This window comes from Glandiceps talaboti, chromosome 3 (assembly GCF_964340395.1).
Source record: "Glandiceps talaboti chromosome 3, keGlaTala1.1, whole genome shotgun sequence".
Classification (NCBI taxonomy): domain Eukaryota; kingdom Metazoa; phylum Hemichordata; class Enteropneusta; family Spengelidae; genus Glandiceps; species Glandiceps talaboti.
The window spans coordinates 1,927,501-1,950,820 of NC_135551.1; the positions used below are offsets into that span (position 1 = coordinate 1,927,501).

General features: G+C 36.6%; 1 protein-coding gene across 1 annotated transcript in view; it reads right to left on the reverse strand.

The window, feature by feature from the left end:
- Nucleotides 1-23,076, reverse strand: part of LOC144432652 (Fanconi anemia core complex-associated protein 100-like) — a 28,131-nt gene extending 5,055 nt beyond the window's left edge. Inside the window, exons 1-6 of the mRNA XM_078120918.1 lie at nucleotides 22,936-23,076; nucleotides 18,026-18,165; nucleotides 12,786-13,870; nucleotides 4,270-5,145; nucleotides 2,463-2,725; nucleotides 2,028-2,090 (exon numbers count right to left, since the gene is read on the reverse strand). Coding sequence (XP_077977044.1) covers nucleotides 2,028-2,090; nucleotides 2,463-2,725; nucleotides 4,270-5,145; nucleotides 12,786-13,870; nucleotides 18,026-18,165; nucleotides 22,936-23,076 — 2,568 coding nt within the window. The remainder of the gene's footprint in view (nucleotides 1-2,027; nucleotides 2,091-2,462; nucleotides 2,726-4,269; nucleotides 5,146-12,785; nucleotides 13,871-18,025; nucleotides 18,166-22,935) is intronic.
- Between the last annotated feature and the right edge of the window lie 244 nt (nucleotides 23,077-23,320).

Sequence of the window (23,320 nt, forward strand, 5' to 3'; positions counted from 1 at the left end):
AGAGAAAGGAGAAACCGAAAAGCAAGTATTACCTACACTAGGCTACAGTTGTAGAAGAATTTCCTTATACTAGTTTGGCTACTGAAGTACAGGTTATCACCGACAGCTGTGGACGAATTTCCTTATACTAGTTTGGCTCCAGATTCAATTCTACAAATGGCAACGCAAGTCACTCTAATTCTAGCCCAGCAGCGGTCAAGTAGTACACTGGGCAGACCATGTATATGTACCGATGAAGGCCATGTTGACAGAAATAGGTTGTACAGGTGCGCTGACGTGCCACGTGGCATTCAACCGCCATTACTTCATTACCCAGGAACCTGGAGTGTAGCAAGAGTTGTGCACTATTTTCATTGTATCATTGCATCCAGCACAAGGTCTAGGCCTTGGCCTGAAGCAATTTTAAATAGTACTAGTACTAGTACTAGTCTCCTCAGATACAGGACAAACTTTAAGCTATTTTGACTTGAGATCCAGTGTTCTCCTCAGGATTGAAGTCAAGCACGATGATAATTTACATGTCATTAGCATAAATTTTACATATATTTTGCATATCTCCAACATTCAAACTGTCACTCATTTACCACACTTATTCACATAATAAATGGTATGAGTCAAGATTCCTCTTTTAAAAGTATGTATATTTCCCAATGTCATTTAAATTACATTTCATTTAGACAAGTTACTTCAGTAAACTACTCAAACTGATTTGAAGATCTCCTGGTAGCCACAATTTCAGAAAGCAAATGATATCATCCAAAAGTAAGTACTAAAAATAACACAATATGGTGTGCCCCCATAAAGTGTGAAATGCTAGTGTTGTTGTAAACAATCAAGTGTGAAATGCTAGAGTTGTTGTAAACAATAAAGTGTGAAATAATAATAATACTTTATTGTCATATGTAATGTACAATGAAATTTGTCGTGGTTCTGCGAAAAAGCACTCAAGTTAAAATATCATGACAACAACAATATATACAGATTACTAAAAATAAATACATTCAGTAAAACACTGGAGAGTAAAACAACATTATGACTTGTTTTAAAATACGAACAGCTGATGGATAAAAAATATTTTTGAAACGATTGGTTTTGGCTTTGAAAAACCTATTACGTGTACCGGATGGTAACATGTCAAACAATGGGTGAGCCATGTGATAAATGTCACTACTTCCTGGTAGTGCGGGTTGTAAAAAGATACTCTAGGGATGGGAGTTCAACGCCAATGATCCTAGCTGCTGTCCTAATTATTCTATTAAGTTTAAAACGATCTCTTTGAGTGGTATTACCATACCAGACTGTAATAGAAAATGTAAGAACACTCTCAATGACAGCCCGGTAGAATTTCGTTAAAATAACTAATACCAAAACCCTTCAGACGCTGTAGCACTAATTATTTACCGAAATTTACAGTTTTAAAAATTCATTTAAAAAACGAAGATTGATATCAACAAAAAACACCAAGAGAAGTCGGAAAATGTTATAAGGACTATATAAAGAAAAGATTAAAATATTATATATTCTCTGAGAACGAAGTCAAAATATTAAAAAATATTTAATTTTCACATTTACTGGTGTCATATTTCATTAATCATAAAGAAACACAAAGTAATAATAGTTTTGATACAATCATATCAAGAAGGATGTTTGCTGTAAATTTGTTTGTAATATCTCTATTCTGACATTTTTTATAATTTTTTTTAATACAACAAAGTAATAATGGAAAAATAGCCTTTACCGCTACTTGAAATTGGTCAGCACAAGTTGTATATGACCTACGCTGCTCAGAAAGGTAATGACGTAAGGTAGCCTTTTCAGGCTTTTATAGTACTATGGAAGGACGACATCTAGCGCTGAATTAAGGAAAGCTACTGTAGTTACTGAGCAGTAACTGATGAAGACTTCCAATTTGATGTCCTTAAGGTATACCAGTACACATTTATTATTATATTACACAGTGTACAGAGGTAGAATGGTTAGCGTCAGATAACTAACAAAATCAATAAATACAATACATATTAGTTTACCTGGATTCTTTTAACTTCTTGTTGTAATCTACGTATAGTAACTGGCTTGGTTCTCGTCAAAGTCTGTTGGACAAGTCAAAAACTACTATAGTTAAATAGATATTACTTATCACAAATATAACAATAAACAACAACCTATTTGGCTTATTTTGATGTTGTTTGTTTCTGTACAGGGTAACAATGCGTTTCCATGGTGTGTTGTTTGTTTCTGTACAGTGTAACGACAGACAGACAGAGACAGACAGACAGACAGACAGAGACAGACAGAGAGACACAGACAGAGAGAGACTGACAACAGAAAGACAGACAGCCAGAGACAGAGACAGACAGACACACAGGCAGAAACACACACACACCACACACACAGACAGACAGACAGACAGACAGACAGACAGACAGACAGACAGACAGACAGACATAGAGGATAAAACATACCTGCAATTGTTGTAGAATGGCTTGATGAAGCTGACACAGAAGACACAGTGAAGCTGTACTGATTATTAATTCAATAACATCACCACCTCCACTTGTCACTTTGTTACACTGTAGTGTAATATGTTGTCCATGTGGTGTCTGCAGTTGTAGAACAGTAGATGTATCCACTGATGTCATGTCGGTTAAGGCTGGGTTATTGCACAATAGTAATTCTAGTATCTGACACTCTATATTCCTTGTGTCGGTGGCAGCTTTTCCGTGGTCTGTAATAAGTACAAATGTACATGTATAGTTTACATTCATTTTTACCTTCCGTAAGGAAGGTTTTAATATAGCGATGAAGTCTGTGTGTGTGTGTGTGTGTGATGAATATTAATGACCAATTTGAGTAATTAATCGATCGAACGAGTATAAAGTTGGCGTCAGATTCAGATAGCTATCTGAATCTGACGCCAACTTTATACTCGTTTGATCGATTAATTACTCAAATTGGTCATTAATATTCATCGGTTTATATTGAACATAATATTGAGCGTCAGATGGCCTCAGATCCAAAGACACCCGACGAACTCAAATCTGAAATAATACCATTGTGACTACAGGGAAGGATTCTGCTTCACTGCCGTCGGGTGTATTCGGATCTGAGGCTATCTGAAGCTCAATATGACGCTACCTGAATCTGAATCTGACGCCAACTTTATACTTGTGCTCTACATAGCTCTACACTGAGAAAGACTCCGTTTTCAGGGGTTTCGTACGTGCCAACCTTATTTTGTGTTTCCCTTGGATCTGCACTCTGCATTGGCTGGACAAACACGGAAAAAAGAAGACCGAGGCAGGGTATTTAAGTGATTCAAACTCACCAGAAAATAATTTTTTTTTCTTCAATGAGCGTGGAGTTCACAAACAGGTGAAATATTTATCATTGTTTCAATTTCGTCAAATATGGACTTATCATTTTCAAATTTGACACACCAATGCGCAGATAACTAAAGAGAAATCGTGTCTTTTTAAATTTTTTATTAGAAGTTTAGGAAGTATTATACTGACAGAGACAGACAGACAGAGACAGATTCGAACCGTCTCCTTTTTACCGTGTTCTTTTCCGATTTCTCTCGATAACAAACTACCGCTGTTTGTTGCAAGGCTTGTACATAATCATTTATCTAGCTCTGTATCTCAGGATATAAATACACTCTCACATATTTGTCAAGTGTAATAATCTATAATTTATACCCAAATGTGTGTCGTCAAAATATGGAAAATAGACCAAGCCTCGCCTAGCCTACGAAGAAAATTTTGCGACAATGTATCAATAATGGTGACCTATACATTGACCTCTATGTAATTAGTGTACAGTGAGGGCGCGCCACTCAACAAAATCTTGACAATTTTCCCGTAGTGATTAAAGGAATGTGTAAACTCGTGGTGGGACAGAAGGAAGTTCAACACACACATGCCATATCCCGGGTATGTAGGGGATCACGAAAGCCAAGTGAAGTCGAGGATGGCAAGCTTTCCTGTGCTGAGAATAGGAGGGGTGGCGGGCATTTCAACAACATTTTTGACAACTAACTTTCATTGGGACTTGACGAATCACAGATATAGAGCTAAATTTCTTGCATGAATTATGAAATCTGGTGTCCAATTGTTCTAACTTACTTTTCTGCATAGTTTCTATTTAACAATACTTCATAGCCTGGACACATATCAGAATGTAAAGAAGACAGCAGCCATGCATAGACACAAACCCAATACTTCATTGTATTGAGTAGAGAACATAATGAATTTATATATATACTGTTACCTGTTTTATCAATCCTATTTACTGTTGATATAAGTATGGTTGTACTATATGTACAAACACTGGTACATTCTTCTTTACTTCTCACACAGCCCAGTCTCTTGTTTGTTATCTTGTCAAGTTTCCATCTTATTTTCTGTATTCTGGTTTCCATGCCAACAGCCTCTGATGATCTGATGGAAGGTCTTTGCAGGGGTGTGATGAAATGTAATACATCAATACAAGAAGAACCAATACCAAGACACACGGCAGTTTTAGTGATGTTGATATTAGATTTGATCGGGTCTTCCTTGGTTGACATGTTGTCTAGTAAACGTTGTATGTTGAAATGTAAATAGTGGATGATATTGACTGGTAGTTGCACATCATTACCTACTAGGGCAATGTACATCTCTACAAATGAACCAGGATGAAATTGATTGAGGCTAACTGCCTTGCTATAAGTCTGTATGGTGTTGTCTTCATTTGCCTGGCAATACACTAACCAGGTCCATGCAAAGTTCAGTGTTTTGTGACTGTTGTTTTGTAAATTTAAAGTCACACCATATTGATATTTATGTCCTCTGTCCTGTGTATTCACAACTGCACTGCATGCAAATTGAGATTCTGAGTTGTCTTTTTTGTTTCCACTTTCCACACAACACACTATGTGTGCTGCATGGTTTAACTCTGTTAGTACTGTGTTTTGTAAGTCTGATTTCTCTCTCATGTCTGACAACTTGTCTACCATATTATTTATTCCTGTCAAAGCCTCTTTCATCTTCTGACCAGCTGTAGAACTTGACATTGCAAGTATGGGGTCATCACCATGGTTACCAATCTCTATAGTAACACCAATTATCTGGCCATTGTTTTTGATGGCTGATAAATGAATATTGCCTGAAAATGAATTTGACAAGACAAAAACATGGTGAATTTAAAAAAAGCACCAATGGCGTTGTAGCACAACTTTATTTTTATTTGGCTGTTGCTATGGGTGTGGTCTTGTTGCTAGGCATATTTGCATACATTTTTGGATTCTTTAGTCACTTAGCTACCAATCCCAGTTTTCATCATTGCAATATAAACAATCGTTTGGCTGTTGCTATGGGCATGGTCCTGTTGTTAGGCATATTTACATACATTTTTTTTATTCTTTATTCACTTACCTACCAATCCCTGTTATCTGTGTACTATGCATCATCATTTCACTGTTGCTAAGGGCATGGCCATGGTTGTTAGGGCCAGTTTAGTCAAAATGTTTTCAACAGTAACTGCACAATAACACCTCCAGAAACATCCCCACCAAGTTTCAGCCCATTTCATAATGTAGTTTTCAAGATACCGGTAGAAGGTTTTGACCAAAATTGAGATTTTTATACCAAATCTGCATATCACTGATGGGATGATCATGCACAGGGGCTTGGAATTGTCCACATTTGTTTACAAATAGTTGCTTCTCTTTTTTTTTTTTTTTACAAAAATTATTTATTGTTTGCTATTTTTTTTTTGCTCTTTAAAAATATCTTTTGCGTAGAAGGTGTCATGTAATAAAGTAATGATTTGAAAATCTGGTGGTGTATTTTTGTCAAAATCACCTTATTAATTATTTATGAGTTTGTTGTACTGAGCGCCCTCAACCATTGACCCTTCCTCAGTCCCACTCACCATGTCTTTTTTCATGGTGAGTGGGGTTGAGGAAGGGTCACCGGATGACATCATCACAAACCGCGGCCTGTTTTATGGCAACATTCTTAACAAGCCTCCCGAAATGTAGTGGTAGAAATAGTAACTCCCGGATGAGGGCGCTCAATAGAACAAACTCATAAATAATTAGTAAGATAGCCATAGTAAAGCTGGTTTATCAAATCCAGCAAAAGAAGAGGTTAAAATTGAGCTTTTCAAATCATTACTTTATTACATGCACCTTGTTGAGAAAAGATATTTTTTAAAATGCAAAAAAAAAAGGAAACAACAAACAGACAAACAAACAAACAAACAAACAAACAAACAAACAAAAAAGAGTAAACAAGTGAGGAACTTTCGTCCCAAGTCTGGCTAGAAGTGTTTGAAAAGGAATGTGATGTCATCATTATGTGGGTTGGCCAAAGTATGCAGATAACATCTCAACGCAGGTCACAGTCCTGCGATCATAACAAAGACATGTGTAGTCACCTACACTAGGTGGTGGGGGAAATGCAGGTCCACACACCAATACTACTCTGTTCTGTATAGCATTAGTTTTTTTATAATGTATGCATACTTTATTATCGGATCGTGTTTTTATTTAAAGGAACGATATGGGTGATACATGGCCATGAACTTTTAAATATATTTGCCCCTTTGACAGGATGTAAAACTTCTTAATTCAGCATTCACCAGTATCTATAGACATCAATTCATGTTTACCACATATTAATGGAATTAAGGACAAGCTGTATGAAACTAATTTAGAAGTTATCATACTTGGAGACTTCAACATAAAGTTATTAGAAGACAACACTAAATGGTCAAACCTAACTCAATGTTACAACCTTACTCAACTTATCGATACTCCCACAAGATCAACTAGTTTTTCTTCAACTCTCATCGATCATATTTATACAACCAATCCACAAAATGTTCACGAAACTAAAGTTATTCGCCATGGACTGTCGGGCCATAATGTCAATTTGTAAAATCAAGGCTACTACGAAAAAAAAGTATGATCAGGAATTCATAACCTACAGGTGTATGCGCAACTTCGTCAACCCTAAGAATGTTCCCACCAAATTTCAGACCCATCTGCCCAATAGTTTTTGAGTAAGTTTTTTGACCAAAAATTAAATTTTTCGACCCAAATCACACACCGGTAGTAAGATCATTTTGATTTGAACAATTTCCCAACAAGACACCCAAGGTAATACACCCATCAAATATCATGGCAATCGGTACATGCAGGAAATTTAACCTGCCAAACACAGTATGATCATGGAGGTCTTGATATGACTATTTTTCCTTCCCCATAAAATGTGTGACTTCTTATTCTTTGTACAAACTGTTTTTTTGAATGCCTAAAGACTGTGCATTTATATGAACCTGTCTTAATCATAGTGTCTAAGATTTAATTCAGCTGTTCTAAAAACAGGCCTAGGTTGCCAAGCAACCTTAAACAGATACATGTACATGTATGCCATATCTTTATGCCATTGGCACAAATATGTGAAGTAGCCCATAAAAGATTTAATGATTTCATTGCATCAATAAAACAAGAATTTGTCATTTCCAGGCTGAAGTCAAAGCATTTTGTAATACAACAAATCACATTTTGAAACGTAAAATGCATATTTCTGATGCGATCATTTTCATTTGACCAATTTCCCAACTAGACACTCAAGGTAATGGACCCACCAAATATCATGGCAATCAGTTCAGCAATTTTTTACTTTAAGTTGTTCACACACACACACACACACACACACACACACACACACACACACACACACACACACACACACACACACACACACACACACACACACACACACACACACACACACACACACACACACACACACACACACCGGGCGATCCCTATAGCACTACTGAACCTCAGTTCAGTTGGCACCTTATCTGTGTAAAATTTTGATTGAAGGTTCATCATCTTCAGTGTTCTCCCAAGTTTTGTTGATAGGATATTTGCTCATTAGCATAAATTAGCATCAATTTACATAACAACATAATTATATTCCTGAATAACTTCATGAATTTTATAAAATCAAAGTACATCATAATATCAAACAAGTAGTATATGTACACGTGGCCAAATGAAAGTTGAAGGCCAATTTATTACTTCAAAATATTAGCACCAATAAGAAACTCATAAAGCAGTCCCTATGAAGGACTTCAAAAACTCACGATAGTTTGTGACGTCATGGCCACCATATTGGAAAATCCATGCTTTCATCGTAGGTGTACAATGTATCAGTTTACAATGTCAAACTACAAACTAAACGTGTTTTCAGTGTAAAATTGAACATGAAACTGATAATCGGAGATAACATCGACACTTTATCGAAAGGTACTTTAGTCTGTTCAACTCTTTTCACAACATTGAAGAATGCACAATGCTCTTGGGTTGAGACATACTCGGTGTTACTCAGTCATAGAAAATTAACTAGACACTGAATACCAACTTCATGAGTTTGTCGAACTTTTATACTTTATACCAAAATGGCACGGCATCGTTTGATTTTATAGTTGTCAAAATCTGGCAGTTTCGACATGCTTCTACGGTCAAGCCGACGTTACAAATGGACCGGTTTTGCCTTTGATGTAACGAAAGTTGTTGTACCGTATTGTGAATCACACTAGTCACTACCAGCGGGTTTACGCATTTTATTCCTATATAGCTATCGAAAACAATACTGACGGCAAACTTCAATGAAATCTGTCTGGTAGTGGTAGCGGGTTGAATAGTCGTTTGAATTAATTAGACACTCTTTAGTTTTACTTGCTGCTCATGTGTGAAGGATCAATACAAACATTGCAAAACAACAAAGGCGTCAACTGACCGATTGACAGATGAACAATATTTATCGAACCCTATACAATCTGATAGCGTATCGGGACAACTGATAGCGTATCGGTGAAAAATTAAAGGATATCAGACCCAATACACTAAAACCCTCTGCGGAAAACACTCATCTTTCTGTAATTTCAAAAGTAGTATAAGAAATGATAAATCATAAGCGAATCACAGGTGATATTGTTTGAGCCACTTCATTGCCTGGGTCTCCGGCATGATTTTAGATCTAACCATCCTTTCCACTGCTGGTGCATTAATTGGCGCAGTTCCAAATTGTCCCATCATGCAACAGTCATGACAGTACCACAGTAATATGTTGATCAAGTGAGAATGGGACAGCGAAATTTCAGACAATTGTCTTTCGGTGACTCCTTTGGGAATGTTGACTACTAAAATCAACAAATGTATTCCGTAAAAAACAACTCTTCCATGGTAAGTGATCAAATTCAAGATGGAGGTAATCACCTGTGTTGCCCCCCGGGTGCCCAAAACCACTCTTGCCAACCCTTCCAAACCCTTGAAATGGCGATAATGAAGTTTGAATATTTATGGCAATTGTTCATAGTCACTGTCTGCCGGCACTGCCCCCAGTTATATAACATATGTAAACATCTATTGTCATGATTCTGAATGTCGTCTGAATGTGGTTGTGTGATTGTGTGAAAGACTTGATTGTTTGGTTCAATGAGTAATACAACTTTAATTATTATTATAGACAGACGGGAAGACTACAACCAAAAATGTACACAAAAGTTTTAGCCAGTGCTCAAGACTTGAAGTCGATCTTTTATGTCAATTAGAAACATAGCTACAGTTCAAAATAGTGAGGTTCCTGTCCTTGCGCTACCCATTTGCCACTGTCACAAGTGTGAAAGAAAATATCAAATGGTGAGGAAAAAATCAAAGTTGTTCGCTACAGTGGCGAATCAAAAGTCTCATCAACGAGAGCCCCCGAAGTTTTATACACTGTAACTGTAGGTCTGTTAATAGCAACATTAAACATAACATTATATCAGTATAAATGCATCACTGACCATCGTAAGTTAGAAATGGTTATACTGTATTGAAAAGCCAGCATACATATCCACGGAAAACATGCCTACCTATTGCCAAGCATGTTGGTTGAAGTAATGTTACGGGGTCATGATATAGAAGTTTTGACATTTATATCACCGATGCCAGACTAAACCAAAACGGCATATTTTAGTCTACTCTGTTTCCATGGAAACAGCTGTCCTATTTTAGGCAATTTGTGTTACAACAGATAGCCCTATCTCATATATGTCAAAACAAGGAAATTTTTTTACTGTTTTTTAATTTTTTTCAATGTTTTATGTCAAATTTTGGAAAAATGATCCACATATTATGGTGATTTTGGTTACCATGGCAACAGATGTTAGTAAAATGCCCCCCCCCCTTTTTTTGACCTCAGCATAAAAAACTATCCAAGGTAGAGTATTAATATTCAAATAAACTTGATTATTATCAAAATTATGATTATTATATTATATTTATTATTTAATTATCATATTCACCTTTCACCAGGAAATCTTGTATAAATTCACAAATATTAAAATTTGAAAATATCAAAATATGAAACATACAATTTTGTCATAGTTTGACTAGTCCTTGAATATTACATAGTGTACACATGAGTAGGGACCAGTCAGTTCCTCTGGCCTGAGGGGGATTGAATTTTTCTATCTGACCGACAAAAAATCACTGACATGATGACATTAAAAGGTTAGTGCATCTCAGTGATTGTTGGTTGTATAAGTATCTCCCATTTATCTAGGGTGAGGAAGCCCTAGGGATCTTCTAACAGATCTGGACTTGTTTGGCTCTATTACGGAAATTTTCAAGTTATTCATAGCCTTTTAGTTTTAGGTTATAACTTCACAATTTCAAAAAGCTAAAGTTAATGTAAGTTTCTCATATCACTTTGCTACTTGTACATGTATGTTAGAGAACTTTAGGTGCTCATATCTACTGTGTGTATAAATAGAAACTGGAATCTGATGATTTGCAGTGATATTTATAGGATATAATTTAATCAACGGCGCTACATACATAGTTGTATATCAAAAATAATAACATTAGCCTATATCAAAAATAATAACATTAGCCTTTATCAAAAACAATAACATAATCATTAGCCTATATCAAAAACAATAACATAATCATTAGCGTATATCAAAAATAATAACATAATCATTAGCCTATATAAAAAACAATAACATAATCATTAGCCTATATCAAAAATAATAAAATTAGTGGAATCCTAACTCCCCCCTCCCCTCACCCCCTCACCATACACGACTTGGTGTCTTCGGTCATTCTGTTAACTGATACATGTACCTGGTTGAACCATAAATCTGCAATTTCTCAGGGCCATTTGTGTGAACCAATATAAAGGCTGAGATAAGAGGAGGTAAACATCTATCCGATGTCACAGGTCATTTAAAGAGAACTGAGTCAGAAGTCACGACAAGCATTCAGTTGAGGGTAAATTCACAATTTTCATTCACGCAAAATTATGCCATTCAAGATTCACAAGTTTCATTCACACAACATTATGCCATTCAGGATTCACAAGTTTAATTCACACAACATTATGCCATTCAGGATTCACAAGTTTAATTCACACAACATTATGTCATTCAAGATTCACAAGTTTAATTCACACAACATTATGCCATTCAAGATTCACAAGTTTCATTCACACATTATGCCATTCAGGATTCACAAGTTTAATTCACACAACATTATGCCATTCAGGATTCACAAGTTTAATTCACACAACATTATGCCATTCAGGATTCACAAGTTTAATTCACACAACATTATGCCATTCAAGATTCACAAGTTTCATTCACACATTATGCCATTCAGGATTCACAAGTTTCATTCACACAACATTATGCCATTCAAGATTCACAAGTTTCATTCACACAACATTATGCCATTCAGGATTCACAAGTTTAATTCACACAACATTATGCCATTCAGGATTCACAAGTTTAATTCACACAACATTATGCCATTCAGGATTCACAAGTTTAATTCACACAACATTATGCCATTCAGGATTCACAAGTTTAATTCACACAACATTATGCCATTCAGGATTCACAAGTTTAATTCACACAACATTATGCCATTCAAGATTCACAAGTTTCATTCACACAACATTATGCCATTCAGGATTCACAAGTTTCATTCACACAACATTATGCCATTCAGGATTCACAAGTTTAATTCACACAACATTATGCCATTCAGGATTCACAAGTTTAATTCACACAACATTATGCCATTCAGGATTCACAAGTTTCATTCACACAACATTATGCCATTCAGGATTCACAAGTTTAATTCACACAAAATTATGCCATTCAGGATTCACAAGTTTCATTCACACAACATTATGCCATTCAAGATTCACAAGTTTCATTCACACAACATTATGCCATTCAGGATTCACAAGTTTAATTCATAAGCATTCACCATTCATGTTCGAAGATAACAATCATACAATACATCAAAGAATTCATCAATGCACATTCACCCATTTAAAAAAGATGCATTCACCATTCATGCGTAAGGTATAACCCATCCCCCAATAACCCATCCCCCCACACCACCCCCACCCCCATGTAACACTACATTCTTCATCACACATTGAAAGGTAACACTTGTATCTTACCAGTCATACCATGTCAGTGAAAAAGTTGACTGTGAATGATTCTACCCTACCCCACGACATACAAAAATGTATTTCAACGACTGAACTTATCAAACACACACACACACACACACACACACACACACACTCAAGTGCATATTTTACTACTTTTCAGAAAAGATACAAGTGATATGTACAAGAGGAGCTGATTGTACCTAAATATATATCAAGTTTGACCTTTGATCTTTGAATAATGAAATTGAATGTCATGTTATGATATTTACTTACCATTTTCATCACTATTTGCATTGTTGGTTATTCCAATAATTCTGGACACTCCTCTTCCAGTAGGAGTAAGAACACTAGGTAGAAGAGTATTATGTTGACTTTCATCATCTTGCATCTTAGCCATTCTGTTGTTCTCTAGGTCTACTAGGTAAACTGAATATAGATCTGTTGGTGTTGAACACAGAAGTGTATATCCTGTCTGACTTAGACTAGAGGAAGTCACTGGCCCAGACATAATGTACTCAGTGAAGTCTAAATGTCCTTTCCAATGGTGAATAACTACAATTTTACCACCCTCTCCAACTAATACTATGGCATTACTGCAGTGATCATCTCTCTTTCTATTGGCTGCCTCTTGCAACTCTGCTGTCCTTTCATTGGGTAAATTCAAACCATGAATATTTATGACACTCTCTTCAATATTGTACAATGGGAACAGTGCAAGACCACTCTGTATCCAGACATGAGGCAAAGACTGTACCTTTCCAGCAAGGTCAAAGTTCAAATCTGAAGACTGTGAGATGTTTTTGATGGGAATATACACAATTCTACCATGTGGCAGGCCAACCAAGATGACTAGGCAGTCAAGTAAACTTCTATCGGCACCAAAGAGCAAACTAAAAAGTTCACAATCAACAATGAGCATTTGTTTGGAGAAGACTGTTATCTCTTCAGCCATATCTCCTGATATTGCACACATAAGGAGGCATTTCTCATTACATGCATCAGGACTTGCTGTTGAAGGTTTAGTGTAACGTTTCTTGTCATATGGAATAACCGTCCTGAAAATATTTGTCTTTTCTTGCAATACATGACTGTCAGTATTGTTCAGTTCATAGATAGCAACACACCATCCCTGGCTTTGTTTACCCAATGTAATGATATAGTTCGCATATGGCATCACAGCCTCAATCTTACCAACATCCATACACATATTTTCATGTCCTATTTCAATGACCTTCTCTGACATCATTTCAATGTCAAGGTCAAGGTCATCATCTGACAACAGACCAGTGAAGATATCTTGGTTGGATGTATTTTGTTCTGTGTCTTCTGTTTTGGAATATGCTGTATTTCTTTGCTTCCTGAGTACAAACAAAATCAAAGCGTATATTGCATTAAGATAAAATCATAATCGATAAAAAGGAAACTCAGGGGATTTCACCATGTACTTCCCATTTTAAAATGTCAACCAAATATATCTTTAACTCATTATAACTTTGGTATTCTTCATGTCTCATGTAATATCAAGAGTTTGAAAAAATATGTTTATGAATATTTTCAATGAAATGAGTTTTAAGGCACCACTTGACCAGTGGAGTAGAGACAATAGACAGACTGGTAGATATATACATTGGTATGTAGAACAATAGACAGACTGGTAGATATATACATTGGTATGTAGAACAATAGACAGACTGCTAGATGTATACATTGGTATGTATAACAATAGACAGACTGGTAGATATATACATTGGTATGTATAACAATAGACAGACTGGTAGATATATACATTGGTATGTAGAACAATAGACAGACTGGTATATGTATGCATTGGTATGCAGTTCATTCTAGAGCATGGCATTGTGGGATTGGAATGTAAAGGCAGCCAAATAAACCTGATGAATGCAGCCACTGGTGAGGCCCATGTTGTACAAGTCATTGAGAATAACATAGTCCCCGCTATGATTGGGTTTTAAGGAATTATCACTACTCTGATCACGCAACAACACTTGTGAACCTAAATCAAACAGACTTAGATATGTTGTGTCTGCTTGTTGGACATGGAACATGCCTACAACATTAAAGTGTACATGCAAAGGTACATACTTTTTTTCGTAATTATGTTTATTTTGCCATAAAAATAAAGGAAATCGGGTTTGTAATAGTACAATATAATTCTAACACGAGAAATTGCGCGAAAAATGAGGCACTCTTGGCTCAGCCACAGAGCACCTTCAGGTAAGTACCTCTCATTTGCATATGGATAGGACAGGATTTGGAACTTTATGACGTCAATGCAGGAACACAAACGCATTCGTCAGTGTATCTTTACATGTAAAGCCATTATGGTTGAACCAGAAGGTCAACTTCAAAACCCGTTTTCACCAGAACCCGACGTTGAATATTGATCAGATTCCTCAAGCGTAGAGCAATACACTCCAGCATTAACATCTGATGGTGTGATTTAGCCAAATTCATTCGAACCGACCACTAGCAGTAACGATAGTTCCTCTGGTAGTGAATGAGTATGTCCTAGTGAAGCCGTGTTGTTTACATAAAGTGAATGCTGTTATCAGCGTCCTTTGTTGACATAACTATTCAATGGGTGGAAAACAGCTCCTGCAGACAATGTAATCGAAACGAAAATTATGTAATATTTCCATACCCATCAAACATACAGAGAATGAGAATGGCTTCAAGAGTTCCCCATAATATTCTCTCAAGTTGTTCAAATGTAGCATGTGTCGTAACAGTACATTCAATCTATGACCATTCAAAATCTTCGCGAAAGTAGACCCACAAATTCGTTAGAGCAGAACGTTTTGTTGGATAACCGCGTCCCTCTTGAAAGCTATGTGTACACATACTTTATTTCATTTTTTACTGCGTTCATTACCATCCACACAGTGACATGAAGTGGTTTCATCTTCTTTCAAAGCATGGCCCATGTTCACTGAAGCCGGCCGTACTGTGGTGTATTGTCTCCGACCATTTTTGTTTGAGATTTTTATGGATAGACATGTCTTACGTTGTGGAAGTTATTTGACCTGGGAGCGTGAAGCTTAGTGCTGACTGTACTTTGCTGTGTCCATCCACTTTTGACATGTGATTGGCATGACACAGTAATTGTTCATGTAGACAAAACAATGGTCATTGGAAACAAAAATAGCAACATTATAATGAGCGTTGCGTCTTTTTACTTTGATATGATTCCGACGATGTATGTGATGTATCACAATGAAAACGATCGACTCCCAGCAACATGGAAATCAAAACATACAATCGGACTACGCATTGTTTAAAAACAAATGTTATCGTAATGAACATATTTTATGAAGCTAACTTGCTTTCTTGAAAACATCATTTCAAATTATTTTATTTGTCTTCCTTTTTTCGCTTTGATCATGGCTACACCGGTGGCATGGAGAACCCCGGCCCCGGTAACATTTACCGACTTTCACTGTATGGCGTCACTGTCCAGTTTTTACCGTGATTTCAACTGCCTTCACCCATTATTACCTACTCAGTTATATCACTCGGAAATGTGTGTAGGGTGATGTTTCACGGCGGGTGCTGCCGACAAAACACCAAGGAACCATTGTTGTCGGAAGACTAAACTGGTACACCACAATATGTACAGTTACAGATAATACTATATGGCAAGCAGTAATTAGTAATTCATAAGTAAACATTACACAAAGGCTTAGAAGGCTTTTGTAACACGTGGGACCTCGACACCTTTCGTGAGCTGGTTGCGGTGCCGAAGTTAGTCGAAGCACAGGGGATTAAGGGGGCAAGTATTTTTGCGACTTTCTTGCCAATGCGCGCAATATTTAGAGGTATGAATGCAATTTCATTTATTTTTATGGCAAAATAAACATAATTACGAAAAAAAGTATGTACCTTTGCATGTACACTTTAAAGGATGGGTCGGGTATGGGGGATCGTATCACGAAGAAAATGGATACGCACATGTATGTCATAGAACACTGTCCTAATACCAACTTTGAATGAGATCTGTTCAAGGATGTCTGAGTTATGGCTTTGGACATGGAAAATTTGCAAACAAAATGGCTGCCAGGCAGCCATATTGGATCGTATCACGATGAAAATGGATATGCACATGTATGTCATAGAACATTGTCCTAATACCAACTTTGAATGAGATCTGTTCAAGCATGTCTGAGTTATGGCTTTGGACATGGAAAATTCACAAACAAAATGGCTGCTAGGTGGCCATATTGGATCGTATCATGACAACAAATGGATATGCACATGTATGTCATAGAACACTGTCCTAATACCAACTTTGAATGAGATCTGTTCAAGTATGTCTGAGTTATGGCTTTGGACATAGAAAAATCGCAAACAAAGTGTCTGCCAGGCGGCCAATTGGATCGTATCACAACAACAATGAATATGCACATGTATGTTATAAAACACTGTCCTAATACCAACTTTGAATGAGATCTGTTCAAGCATGTCTGAGTTATGGCTTTGGACATGGAAAATTCGCAAACAAAATGGCTGCCAGGTGGCCATATTGGATCGTATCACGATGAAAATGGATATGCACATGTATGTCATAGAACACTGTCCTAATACCAACTTTGAATGAGCTCTGTTCAAGCATGTCTGAGTTATGGCTTTGGACATGGAAAATTCACAAACAAAATGGCTGCTAGGTGGCCATATTGGATCGTATCATGACAACATTGAATATACACATGTATGTCATAGAACACTGTCCTAATACCAACTTTGAATGAGATCTGTTCAAGCATGTCTGAGTTATGGCTTTAGACAGGGAAAATTTGCAAACAAAATGGCTGCTAGGCGGCCATATTGGATCGTATCATGAAACAAATTGACGTGCATATGTATGCCATTGTATGTTGCCCCTGTACCAAGTTTGAAAAAAATCAGTCCAGGCATCTCCAAGAAACGGCTGTGGACGGACAGACGGACGCACGGACAGACGGAACCCAATCCATAAGTCCCCGTCCCGGACTTCGTCCGGCGGGGACTAAAAATGATCTACGATGTCTAGGATTTCTACCTTTATTTTACTGTTGAAATCAGTTCTAACGCAAAAATTCCAAAATTGTATTGAAAAATATTATGTTCTAATGTCGGCCCATTCAGTTTGAAATCAACTTCCTTGTTGGTTATTATCTATTCATGACACTTGTAACAGATGTACACACATGCTAATAGCTATTGTCCTATAGGGAAGGGTAAGATCTGTGCATCGCATCCTATGATTGGATATTCCCCATGCCACTCTCTGTCAGTGTCTGTCATTTGTTGGCAGCATTAATGATATTCAGTCAAAAGGTGCTGTACATGTAGTAGACAATGCCCTTATACCTTTTTGTAATACTGGTCAGGAGTCAACTAAAGCACTTAGGATGATATCAACCTCCCCTTTCACTCAAATATGACATGGCTTTACCACCAGTAACAACTTTATCAAACCTGAATATTGCCAAAAGATTGTATGTTTTGATAATTACCTTTTCTTCTTGGTGAGATAGTTGTTGACTTTGATGTTGTATAATTTACCATCAACAGTGCAGCACCATAAAATGACACCATTGTCTTGTCTACATTGTGTGGCTGAACACTTAATTGGACATGACAACTTTAATATCGCCTACAAAAAATAATATAATAATAATACTTAAATAGTAAGACCATGGAAAGTGTATTTACTGGTTTACATTTCACATAGTCTGTCAGCTACTCCTGTTTGCATATGGAGTAAGTTGTCCCTTCCTTCTCTGTCCTGCAAAGAAACAGCAGAGAAACCTGGGCTTATCAGAGAATTAAAGTGGCCATATGGATGAGGATTGGGTATTTATTTAATAAAAACAATTTTATCACAGCTCCCTACTTGAAAAATCAAAGTGAAACAACATTGAAAAAGTCTGTGTTTGTAACTCAAACATTGCAAAAAGCTAAGAAATGCGTTTGTTATTGTAATGTACATACAATATCAAAGATTTTACACATTTATTAATCTTTTGCAATCAACTAAGTTACAAACAAAGACTATGATATGTTGTTTCACATTAATTTTTCAAGTGGTAAGCCATGATAGAATTGTTTTATAAATAGACCAGATTTAAACTGAATGCCTTCCATAAAGACAGTCTAGAGTGTTTTGTTCCTACACATAATAATTTGCTGGAATTCAAAAATCTTGGCTATACAATGTAGTACATGATATACCCCCGCAATAGGCAAAAAGGTGTGCCAAACTACATGTATAAGAAATCTGAAAGGACTTTGTGATATCAATCAATCTATGTATGTAGTGGAACAGGTGTAATGTTTTTTTTTAGCACAGCTGAACCGAGGTTCAGTAGTGCTATAGCCATGGAGAAATGTCTGTGTGTGTGTGTGTGTGTGTGTGCGTGTACATGCATGCACGGATGTGTGAGTGTGTGTGCGTATGTAAATGACTTACAGTCAAAAACCGCCAGACCGATCACCTTGGTATTTGGTGGGAATATTACGTAGGGCATGTAGATGTGAAATTGTTCAAATGAAAATGATCGCATCAGAGATGTGCGTTTTGGGTCAAGAAATATTTTTTAATTTTCGTAAAAAAAAAATTGTGCAAAGTGTCCTTGAATTTGGTTGGAACATTCTTGGGGTGTGTAAATTAAGATTTGTTCATGACATGATGATTCCCTCAGTAATATGTGTCAGTAATATCCAAATTAGGGCAAAAAATGTGTCTTTTTGGTCAAAAATCTTTACAGCCAGTCTCCGTTTGAACCGGGCAGTCATCTGTCTATTTTACTAGGTAAACAGCAAGCCACTTTGTAACTTTACTTGCAAAGTGATAATAGAGTTGACTATACACTAATCTCAACAGTCACTTCCTTTGTTTATTTGATGATATAAGATAAGATCATCAAAAACCACCATGGTACATACCATTTCTTTACAGGATTTGTCTTTGCTTTCTTAAATTTTACATCTTAATTTTGAAAATAAAAACCAGTAATGTGTATTTTTTTGATTATGCATTGTTGTATCTATCACACAATAATTGACAACAAACAACATAAATACTCAGATACCCCTGTATTTGTGTTACCTGTCTAACAGACAACACACACACAAAATGGAATGACCGATGGGGGGGGGGGGGGGGGGGGGGGGTGCAATGTAAAAATGAATGTGTATAGTATAGTGTAGTACATTTTATTTGACACGAAATAATGTAAAAATGTATTATCTACAGTCAAAAACAACATACAGAAACAATAAAAACAAAAATAATAATAGATAATTACAAATATATACCAGGTTAAAAATACAATAGCCCTGTCCCCATATGAATCGATTTCGAATCAAATCAAACTGAATCGATTCAGTTAAACCAGTTCGAATTCAGTTTATGTCCCAACACGAAATGTTAGAAATGGATTTGAATCGATTCAGTTTGGTGTATTGTCCCGACATGTTAAATTTGATCCTGTTTACTTGATTTGATGACGTAGACACAGTGCGTTACTATGACGACACACAATCAACATGGAGGATTTCGCAGGAAATTACCTTGTCGAGTTGTTGTCAAAGTTATCCGTCAAAGCGAGGGCTGCCAGAGCTCAACAGTTATTTGTTGCTTGATGAAGGAACATTTGGATGTTGACTGCTATATTATGGGTGAAGCAATGCCACAATCGATTTGGGCCAAGCGACGTAATATTGGCCCTAATTTTATATAAGTATTATTTAAGTTTAGGATGATTGAGAATAGCTGACAAGTGTATACAGACTTTGATCGATACTTTACACCTTTGCCAACACTTTCGCCACCTCTTACTGCCCATAAGAAACGTAATTCATTTGTTTTAGTTCGCAATAGGAAATGGGAACATGAACGATTTGTCCTATTGCAACGCTTACTATTTCATGCACCCATTTATATCGTCATCGGTATGCAAACTAAACTAACAAAATTCATCCAAAGTTTAAAACATTTTATTATCTCTGCAAAACATTCTTTGAACAGGAAACTGTATTTACCAGTCCTCGTACTTTTAATAGTATCTTCACGCTGTTTCTGTGGTTTTATTCACTCCTTTCTGCATATTGACACTCAGTTATTAAAACAAGCACTGCACAATGATGGCGAAGAGCATTGACCTTGACGGCTTTCAGGTGTTTCAAGTAAATAAATGTACAAATCTCTCCAAAATAACTAAAACCATTGTTGAATAATTATTTTTGATGATCGGTCTTTTTGTTTTCACCTCAATAAATGGACCTAATCATGCTGAACCAGGTTGTCTTCGAGACTTGAGAGTTGACCTCAAATGCGTGACATCGCATCAGTAATTTCCAGATTATCGTTCGTGTAAGTTTCATGATGTCGGGCCTATCCCAACATGACATGCCTACATTGTAGCTTTGAACCTTTTTGACAACGTCTTTTCCACATAAATTCTGTTAAAATCAATTAGGGTGACGACCATATAAAATGTGGCCGGTATGATCGAACGATCGGCTCTTCCCATTAACTTTCGTTAACAAGAGTCAAATGACATGACGTACACACAGTGTTGTTTATCTCTCTGTTGTTCGATGTGTCCCAAGGGCGAACCCGTCTTGACTTTTGATTCAAATGATCCTCAAAACTGTATCAGATGTTGTAAACCCGAGAAATTGTAGGTACATGTAAGTAATTTTAGTAATGTAACAAGTAGAAAGTCATGCCCTGGCCGTGGGGTTAAATCTAATCGATTTGTTTGTCAAATACTACACGATCATTTCTGGTTCAAGTTGTTGGGACAACTACCGCCAAATGGGAAAGAAGTCTCTATCAATTTGAGACAGTTTTACGATTGGCAAAGAGACTTCTTTTTAGGTGTTGATGAATCCATCATAAAATAAGGTTTTTATAGCAATCAAGTGGTTGTTTTTGTCACTCATTTACTGCTGAACATTCTATGCTCAGGAGATGCCATCTCATGCTGGATAATACTTTACATACTCCAGTTGTGTTCAAAAGTGAAGGTGTTGGCGTACAAAGCATGTAACTTGCAAAATATAACCTGGAGGTTAAGATTCAAGTGTGCAGCTGTGGGTAATGGACATTAAACCGATTCAAGTTAAATCGGTTCTAAGTCAGTTTTTCCTGTCCTAAATACATCGTTAAACCTGTTCCGAAGAGATTTACTTTGAACTGAATCAAAACCACCCCCTTGAGGTAGTTTCAAACCGGTTCAACTAACTTGATTTACAACCGATTTAAGGGCATATGGGGACAGGAGAACTGAATTCGATTTGAATCGAAACAGGTTCAGAATTTAGGTGGGGACAGGCTTAATGTTTCCATCGAAATTGAAGTCATCATCTTATAGATCAGAGCAGATCATAGGATGATGATCCAAACTCTCTGTAACTTTTCATTTTTAGAGGTATGACTTCATTTTGTGAAATGGGTGGTATTTAATTGGGTGACGGCTGGTTGACACAATAGTTCATACAATGCACATTTATGAATAGGCACAATACAACCATTTCAATACTGATTCCAGTAAACAACATGTAGTATGACATATTTAATTTGAATTATCATAAGATGAAATCGTTATTCTTGTATAAAACTGACTTTCATATACTAGGTAATGGTATGAGCCACACACACAGCTGCTGTGTTATTCTTATCTACTGTGTTTGTTTATGGAGTCATTAAGTCTAGGAATTTCACATCCCTGTTCAAGTTGCTGGTTCAGTAAATTACACACCAACATGGTAAGAAATTTTGCTGTGTGACTAGCAATTTACCTAGTCATATAGCAAACTGAGTGCCAGGTTCAAAAGAAGACTGGCTGTAAGTCCAAAACTACTCGGCAGATTGGTCTGAAATTTAATGGGGATGCAGCTGGGGGTGTTTAGATGAAGAAAATATTAAGCATATAATGATCCTATCAGTGATGTACATATTAGGTGTAAAAAAGTGAATTGTGGTCAAAAACTTATATCTCAAAAAGTACTTGGTAAATGAGACTGAAACTTGGTGAGATGTTTCTAGCAGTGTTATTCTGCACACTTTCTTCAAAATACAAAATGTATTTGAAGTAATGAACTGTGGGTAGGAATCGTGAGAGATTCAAAATGGCCGATGTGTAGCTACTGTACATCCGCAAGTGGTACTTCATTGGGTCTCATGTGGAATACAAGATACCATAGACCCTCCGAACTGAGTACTACTAGCTTTGATTTTCATATATGCACAAGTAAATTATATTGTAAAGAGTTGGGGCGAGTTGAAAATGGGGCGAGTTGACATTGGGGCAAATTGAAATTGGGGCGAGTTGAAAATGGGGAGAGTTGAGTGGGACGAGTTTAAATTGGATGAGTTGATCTGTCATCGAGCATACTGGCATGCTCCATGTCATACCATGCTCCATGTCATACTTAGTTGCTCACTGTTCGGCTTGACAGCCTCAATGTTGTAGTTCTCCATTATCATATTTCTCTGTGATCTTAGCAGCTGCACAGGTGCCTGTGATTTAGGTGGGATTGGGATACCTCTAAACATTTCTTGGGTCTTGAAGGCGCCGTAATTAAGGTTGGAGTTAGGAAATGTCCAATTTTTTGGCAGGTATGGCATGATTTTGCAGAAAAATTTACCCAACTTTCCAAGAAAGAGTTCCGGAACTACCAAGACTATATATATATAAATATATATATATAAATATATATATATATAAATAGAGAGAGAGAGAGAGAGAGAGAGAGAGAGAGAGAGAGAGAGAGAGAGAGAGAGAGAGAGAGAGAGAGAG